Source organism: Octopus sinensis, unplaced genomic scaffold, assembly GCF_006345805.1.
Source record: "Octopus sinensis unplaced genomic scaffold, ASM634580v1 Contig15059, whole genome shotgun sequence".
NCBI classification, from domain to species: Eukaryota; Metazoa; Mollusca; class Cephalopoda; order Octopoda; family Octopodidae; genus Octopus; species Octopus sinensis.
In genome coordinates, this window is record NW_021833511.1 from 15,348 (window position 1) to 25,000 (window position 9,653).

Here is a 9,653-nt window from a genome sequence, read left to right on the forward strand (position 1 = left end):
GCAGTTAAATGACTGAAACATAAAAAAAGGAAATAAAAGATATATATATATATATATATATATATATATATATATATATTATATAATATATTCTAGTGTATTGGGAGTCTCTTAAGTGCTTTTCCTAGTTCCGGAGTATCAGTCTGTTGTTTTCGCATGTTGTATTCCACTATTAATGAACATTAATTGATACTACCTTTCAAATAGTGTTTGTCTTTAATTATTTATGTCGTAGACGCTACGAAAGTTGCATAAAATCACGTGTCTTAAAATAACTAATCAACATTATGCATCCACTAATTAAAAATTACCATCATGGGTATTGTCTTCAAGCTGGGTTTTTTTTTTAATATAGAGCGTGAATGTAAGATAGTATTAGTAATATTTGTGTTCGAAAATCGACCCGTGAAGTTAATATAACTATTTTTTTTTAAATTCTGCATATCCATTTTCAACTCTATTTCTTTATGTATCTTGTGTGGAGAAAAGTATTTCTCTCTCTCTCTCTCTCTCTCTCTCTCTTTATATATATATATACAATCCACATACTACAACCATTTTTTAGACGCAAACCAGAGAAACAGAGATGTGAAATGGAAACAAATAAACAAGTCCAACCGAAAATAATCAACCTGTCAAAGAAAATCCTGAGTTCTATACAAATCAAAATCCTAGCAAGAGGTTTAAAATTTATCCCTACCCCCCGCAGATCGAACCCAAATGAAATTAAGGACAATACTTTGGACTTCTGCCGAAAATTACGCCTCACAGAAGCTCTTTACAACTACACCACTGAAGATGACTCAATAGTGAAAGACAAAAGTGAGTACCATCCTACAACAGGTAGAAATAAAGGACTTGATGTTTTCTGTGATCACATAACTTGTTTTCTTTACAATACAATTCCAAAACAACATATAAAATCCAACCTTAATTTAAATGAATGGAAAGACCTTGTCGAGCTAAAAAATGACATAAACCTCACTATTAAAGAAGCCGACAAAGGAAGTGCGGTAGTATTGATGGATACAGAGTACTACAAAAATTTGATACTTCCATGTTGGAAAATAATACTTACTATGAAAAACTAACATATTACAACCCACAGAAAACACTGAATAACTTATCCTCCTTACTCCAAATTCATGGAAAGGGTCTTACAACACATGAAATTGACTATCTATCCAATTTCAAATACAGTCCTAGTCTATTCTACGGATTACCCAAGATACATAAAAATCCACTCATTTGTGAAGCCTGCAAAGTCTCTACAAACCTATCCATTAATGTCCCTCCACCTACTGACCTCAAACTCAGACCCATCATAGCTGGCCCTTGCGAAACCCACCATTTGAGTAACTTCCTTGACATATTACACAAACCTCTTGTAAAAATATGTGAAAAGCTATATCGGGGATGACCTAGACATGCTGAACCACTTCCCGAAGACAGTAAAGGACGGAACTCTACTGGTATCTTTCGATGTGGCGAATCTATACACTAATATCCCACATGACTATGTTATAGAGGCAATCACATTTTGGCTAGAAAAATACCCAGAAGAGATCCCAGGACGAATTAACCACAATTTTATAATTGAAGCACTGAAATTCGTCCTGTTCAACAATCATTTCTTGTTCGATACTACTTACTATCGACAGAAATGCGGAATTGCAATGGGGACCAGAGCTGCTCCAGTGATTGCAAACCTCGTAATGGGTTACCACGAACTTAAGTTATATTAATCATCACTAGAAAAATATGGCGCCTCTTTCAATTACTACTTAAAGGAGAACTGGAAGAGATATTTAGATGATTGCTTCATACTTTGGCAAGATAGCATGGATCAACTCCTTGATTTCAAAAGAATGCTCAACAACATACACAGCAATATACAATTTACTATGGAACACAACAGTAAGCAACTACCTTTTCTAGACATCTTAATTAGAATAGTTAACAACCACATAGAAACAGACATCTTTTATAAACCCACAGATTATAAACAATACCTATTATTTAACTCCTGCCACCCCCAAACACATAAAAATCAACATACCCTTTAACCTAGCAAAAAGAATCTGCACCATAGTTTCCGATACATACACTCGTGAACATAGACTCCTTGAACTTAGATCTACACTAACTAAAAGACACTATCCAATCTCATTAGTACATGAAGGCATCAAAAGAGCTAAGGAAATAGATATACAAAGATTAAGGAAAACTAGCAGAAATACTAAACAAGAGTTAAAGATACTCCCGTACATCACACATAACCCCAGAAACAACGAAGCCTTCAACATCATCACCCAAAACCTTCCCATCCTCACAGCAGACAAAACAATGAACGAAATATAAAATTATAAAAAGCAAAAAGCAACTAAAGTCACTGAAAGAATATTAACCAGCGCTAGACTTTACCCACTAACTACTGAGCCAAAAGTGACAAAATGTGGACGGTCTAACTGTGGAACATGCCCCCACCTTCTGGAGGGTTCAGAATTCCAATCCAAACAAAGAGAAATATTTAAGATCAAATCAAATTTCACCTGCGCCTCAGCAAATGTAATCTATGTCATGACATGCATAGGATGTAGTAAACTCTATATTGGACAAACAGGAATTTCTCTCCGTCAAAGAATCACCATTCACAAAGAGCAAATCCGTCACACACAATACAGACAGTTAAAGGTGAGTGAACACATAGAAAGATGTGCCAGGAATCTTAATCCCAATTTCCAAATATTTCCCTTTTACCAATGCTCACAGAACACCACAATGCAACAAAGGTTGAATAAAGAGGCATTTTTCATCAACAAATTTCTCCCCCAACTAAATATGAACACAGAACTCAATACAGAACACCACTAACTCTTCAATTGAAACCACTAAACCCTATACACTACCTACATCACTCACATCTCTAATTCCAGAACTACTTACATCCCTTACAAATAGTCCAGAACTACTTACCTCCCTTACAAATAGTCCATAACTACTTACCTCCCTTACAAATAATCTTTTGTTCAAACGATGAATAGCTTTCGCGTAAACTATTGGTTCGTTTTGTTCTCTTACTTTATTATCATCTTAGAAACATCTCATATTAATGACCTTTATGACTTGTATTACTACCTCAGTCAATCTAAATGTATATATTTGTCACTACCTGTCATAAACAGCCATTTTCTATTTGCGATATGCATTTTCGTTGATTTTTCATATTTTACCCTTACATTTCCACGTGTATTTTATATTTTCTTTTCGTAACATATTTCTACTATATATATATATATATATTATATATATAGATATATCACGTGACCACGTGACCGACCAGACCATCAGATGTTGTTACACATCGCTGGTCACAATGCGTTCGCATTGTTTTAGCCTTCGAATGACGCCACCCCGCTGGCTAAGCGAGCAGGCCAACAGAAGAAAAAGTGGGAGAAAGAGTGGTGAAAGAGTACAGCAGGGATCACCACCCCCTGCCGGAGCCTCGTGGAGCTTTTAGGTGTTTTCGCTCAATAAACACTCACAACGCCCGGTCTAGGAATCGAAACCGCGATCCTGCGACCGCGAGTCCGCTGCCCTAACCACTGGGCCATTGCGCCTCCACACATACACACACACACACACACACATACACACACACACACATACACACACACACACACACATATATATATATATATATATAGTTAATCCAAACAAGAAAACAGAAAAAAAGAGAAAAAAAACACAGCAACGCAGGACGTGGAACAATTAAAGTATTATTGACGCTCAGGAAAGAAGGAAAGGAGGGTTTAACGTTTCGAGCGGAGCTCTCGTCGGAAAGAAACAAGGAGAAGGAAAGATCCCAAGAAGGGAAGACAGAGGAAAAAATATTTGAGCTGGTGGTGCTCAAGAGATCACATGTTGAAAGAACAGAAGTTGAGATATATATATATATATATATAATATATATATATATATATATATATATATATATATATATATATATACATATAGACACACATATAGATAGATAGATAAGGTTTTTTTCATTGGAAATACCATAGATATACACATTTCGTCATACGACCTTTCATTAGTAATTTGTTTAACGTTTTCCCCGTTTTATCTTACGTATCTATTGAAATTGTAAGTTTTCTATACTAGTTTTGGCATATGTTCCCAACAATTATCTACAATAAATTCTTCTCCGTAATCCTCAAAGTTACACTTTGGCAAATAGCTTTGGTGCTATTTAATTTCATTAATCTTTTGTTAACATGGTATGTCAATAGATCTTATGCAACACTGTATGTCAGAGACATATAAATGCCTTGTTCGTACATACAATATTTTCGTTGACAGAACAGAGATAAACTGGCCTAGGTTTTGTTTGTTTACATAAAATAGATCAGAAGAAATAGGCTATAAGTTTTAAGGCAAACACAAGCTCTGTTGATACAAAAATGTTTCATTTCCTGTTGTGAAATAAAGTTCAAACAGGCATAAAGAGAATATTATACTTCAGTTGAAGTTGCTTCAGCATCTTTGGTCAATAAAATCTTTAGAACACACATTCAAAATTTTCCCTGGAATTTATTTCCCTTCTTTAGTTTGGCCAACTTCATCAATTCTATAAACCTCACAAAATTAAGATCTATTACAAAAGCGTTGTACACATTTTAGAACAACCCCAAACGGTTGTTCACCGAAAGACAAATATATGGTTATTTCAGCAATGAATAATTTTGTTTTTTTAGGCTTTACATTCTCCGTAATAGCTTCACAAATTTCACTGAATTGCAAGTCTCTTGTTTCTTGGAGAGAACCGTTAGTGACAGTTTGTTAATAGCTTCTACGACAGCCTTCGACAGAGATAAATGTGTTAACTTGTGTAAAACGTTAGGTCAGGTTTCTTTTTTTATATATACTAGAATTGGTCGTAGAACATCGCAATCATGTTTCAACAAAGTCGATAATACTCAGTTAATACCGCTGATACATACATACATATATATATATATATACACACACACACACATATATATATATATACGATATGTATATATATGTGTGTACTTATGTATGTATAAATAAATATATATATATATATATATATAAATATATGAAAGAATGGAGTTGAACGACGAATTAACAAAATTCCTTTATTTTGAAAATAAAGGAATTTTGTTAATTCGTCGGTCAACTCCATTCTTTCATATATTTATATTAAAAAAAAACCATACAAATTTCCACACGAAAGCACGTAACTTCAACCGTGTCTTCTCTGATGTGAATTTGCTACCCAGGTATCGGTTAACCGAATTATCCATAACAAGATAATTCATTCAACTACTCAAATACTTATATATATATATATATATATATATATATATATATATATATATATATGCGTTTGTATATGTTTGTTGTATATGTTTTGTCCCCCTAACATCGCTTGACAACCGATGCTGATGTGTTTACGTCCCCGTCACTTAGCGGTTCGGCAAAAGAGACCGATAGAATAAGTACTAGGCTTACAAAAAATAAGCCCTGGGGTCAATTTGCTCGACTAAAGGCGGTGCTCCAGCATGGCCACAGTCAATGACTGAAACAAGTGAAAGAGTAAAGTGTAACTAGGCACAACGAAATCATTCGAGAAGTGACTGGGAAAGCGACACATAACGTATTTCACGAATACAAACATTGAGAAGCCGCAATAACTGCGAAATACATATCTGTCTTTCTCATGGTCACTTCTCGGGCGATTCCGCTGCGTCTGAAGTATATCATGGTTTTCTTTAACAAAATATGTCTATAAAGTAATTTTTCAGGGCGAAACCACTACCTCTGGGTTTTCAACTACACACACACATTAATCATGTTATATGGATAAAGCTTTCATCACAAAACTACTTCTATTGCATGAATCGAATTATTCTGCTAATGCAGCGCATTTGCAAACCTGTGCATAGTTTATAGATTACGTCTATATAATACACACTCGCTGATTCAATTTTGTTCTGGAAAAGCCACGAGGACGTAATAACAACGCTGTTACTTCTGGGTTGATTTTGTTTCACCTGGTCCAAAAGTTTATGATATTTTTTGAATCGCAATACGTCTATAAAGGAATTATTCTCGGACAAAAACAGCAGCTTCTGGATTTCCAACTACACACAATACATGAAACATCTTATATTGACGAAGCTTATATTATAAAACTGGTTCTATTGCATCGTTCGAGTGTATTTAGGTAGCTTTAACTCTTTGCACCCAGTTTGACTTAATGTAGCGAATTCACCATGATAATGAAAACAGTACCGGAAAAAGAGTTGGGGTTTGTGACCTATAAAAACACTATTGAAACTGGTGCCCTACACAAATATGGCAGCAGTTTACTGACAGAACTTAGCAAGCGAGAAAGAGAAATAGAGTGTGTATAGATGGCGTGGTGGTGCTAAAGGCCGGATAGGATGTACGTCCTTTCATTTTTGTAGGGAAATGGCATAGTTATGTTTATGTATTTATATCAAAAGAAACTTCAATCTGAGAGTGGCTCTTGAAGTGAACTTGTGTTATCTTATATTTCAGTATATTTAGCATAACACTACTTTCTATGACAATATTTCTTACTCACCTCTCTCTCTCTCCCTCTCTCTCCCTTGCTCTCTCTCTCCCTCTCCCTTGCTCTCTCTCCCTTGATCTCTTTCTCCCTCTCCCTTGCTCTCTCTCTTTCTCCCTCTCCCTTGCTCTCTCTCTTTCTCCCTCTCCCTTGCTCTCTCTCCCTCTCCCCTGCTCTCTCTCCCTTGCTCTCTTTCACTCTCCCTCTCCCTTACTCTCTCTCCCTTCCTCTCTCTCTCCATCTCTCTTGCTCTTTCTATCCCTCTCCCTTCCTCTCTTGCTCTCTCTCGCTCTCCCTTGCTCTCGCTCTCCCTCTCTCTTGCTCTCCCCCTCTCTCTCAGTGTGACCTATTCTTCATGCACATATACACGGCCTGTGATATGCACATATGCACACACACATATGCACACATAAATATGCACACATGCACACACACACACGCACATACATCCATGGTGCTGTGAATAAACTGTCGTCTAAATTACACAAAAATTAAAATAACACTGACATCTCATTTTAGCAGATATATTTACCAAAATTACATAAAAAGATCTCCAAATGCTAAAGAGTAAATTTATTCAATAAAATCGCCATTGGTTTTAACCACGGCCTTCAGATGACTTTGGAATCTCCCACAACTCTTCTGGGCAGTCTCCTTGTTTAAGTTGGCGAATGCTGTTTATCTATTCATCTTTGGTATTACAAGGAGTTTTTTTGTCTCTCGCTCAACTGCGCCCCACACATAATAATCAAGGGTTTTCAGTGTGGGGAGTTAGGTGGCCAGATGTCAGGTGTGATGTGGTCACAGAAATTGTCTAAACAGCCATGACTCGGTTCTCCTGCTTGTGTGGCATGGTGCAAAGTCCTGTTGACAGACATAGGGACTTTCAGCATCCACTCTCTTCACCCAGGGTACCACTACCCCCTCCAGGCACTAGATGTTGGCCTTCGTGTTGAGTATGAGGCCGTGTAGAAAGATGAATGGTGGCATAACGTCGTCATCACTACTGATCACTCCAAACACCATGATGTTGACTGGGTGCTTGATTTTTTTTCACTCTCAGTACAGGTCCTCAGATTGACACCCAAACACTCTGAAATGTTCGTATTGGAGTTTCAGGCGCGAATGCCAAGCGATACAGCATGTCGTTCTCAAATTTCTGGCAGAGTGAATTGCGCATGATGCTGTTTTTCTCACAGACGCTGCCCAACTGACCCTACTATACTGTGTAGTCGACAAAATCAAAAAGAAACATTCGCGCACGTGCGAAATTCAAATTATATAAAATGGTGACAATTTACTCATCGCACCCTGCATGTATATGGAAGTATATTAAGTATAGATGTATATATACATGCATGTGTGTATATACATATGTATATATATAATATATATATATATATATTAATATATTATATATATAGAGAGAGGAGAGAGAGAAGAAGAGAGAGAGAGAAAGAGAGAGAGAGGGAGAGATGCATATATAGTGTGTGTGTGTGCATGAATATATGTAAATATATATGCGTATGCGTGTGGATATGCGCGTGCTTGTTGCTTATATATAATATATATAATATATATATGTGAGGGCGCGTGGCTTAGTGGTTAGGGCATTCGGCTCATGATCGTAAGGTTGTGAGTTCGATTCCCGGCGACGCGTTGTGTCCTTGAGCAAGACACTTTATTTCACGTTGCTCCAGTCCACTCAGCTGGCAAAAATGAGTTGTACTTGTATTTCAAAGGGTCAGCCTTGTCACTCTCTGTGTCACGCTGATTATCCCGAGAACTACGTTAAGGGTACACGTGTCTGTGGAATGCTCAGCCATTTGCACGTTAATTCACGAGCAAGCTGTTCCGTTGATCGTATCAGCTGGGACCACTCGTCGTCGTAACCGCGGGTCTTTATATATATATATATTTCATTTAATATACATACATATATGCATATACACACATGCATACACCTACGTACATTCATAGCCTGAGAGAAAGGAAAACCGAGTTGAAGAGAGAGAGAATGAGAGAGAGAGAGAGAGAGTTATTCGAAGAGAATGACACATACACATACATACATACATACATACATACATACATACATACATACGTACAGACGCACACACATTATCACACAGACACACACACAGACACACACACATACACACATCTTTATAGTATATACATTTGTGCTATTTTTGCTGTTCTCACAGGAAAAGTACAACACCAGATATTAGTCTCCCGGGGTTACAAGATCCGGTGAGACAAGTAACATAGATTTCCGCGTAGTTTCTCTTTAAAAATTTTAATACTAGGAATCATTAAATCGTTATGTTAATAAATTTCTTAGTAAGAAAATAATTACACGACTTATGGGTTTTATATGGACCTGTCATTTATGTGCACGTAAGTACGTGTGTATGTATGTATGTATGTATGTATGTATGTATGTATGTATGTAATGCATGTATGTATGTATGTATGTATGTATTAGCATGTATGTATGTTGTATGTATGTATGTATGATGTATGTATGTATGTATGCATGTATGTATGTATGTATGTAGGTATGTATGTATGTATGCATGCATGTATGTATGTATGTATGTATGTATGTATGTCGTATGTATGTATGTATGCATGCTGCATGTATGTATGTATGTATGTATGTATGTATGTATGTAATGTATGTATGTATGTATGTATGCATGTATGTAGTATGTATGTATGTATGATGTATGTATGTATGTATGTATGTATGCATGTATGTATGTATGTATGTATGTATGTATGTTATGTATGTATGTATGCATGCATGTATGTATGTATGTATGCATGCATGTATGTATGTATGTATGCCTGTATGTATGTATGTATGTATGCATGTATGTATGTATGTATGTATGTATGCATGTATGTATGTATGTATGTATGTATGTATGTATGTATGTATGTATGTATGCATGCATGCATGTATGTATGTATGTATGTATGTATGTAAATGTATGTTAATGCATGTATGTATGTATGTATG

At 36.1% G+C, this 9,653-nt stretch overlaps 1 protein-coding gene across 1 annotated transcript; it reads left to right on the plus strand.

Moving 5' to 3' along the window:
• Positions 1-593: 593 nt before the first annotated feature.
• LOC115230243 lies at positions 594-1,091 on the plus strand. Its single transcript, XM_029800459.1, has one exon. It carries the CDS (start codon positions 594-596, stop codon positions 1,089-1,091), a length of 498 nt encoding a protein of 165 aa, XP_029656319.1.
• Positions 1,092-9,653: the final 8,562 nt, after the last annotated feature.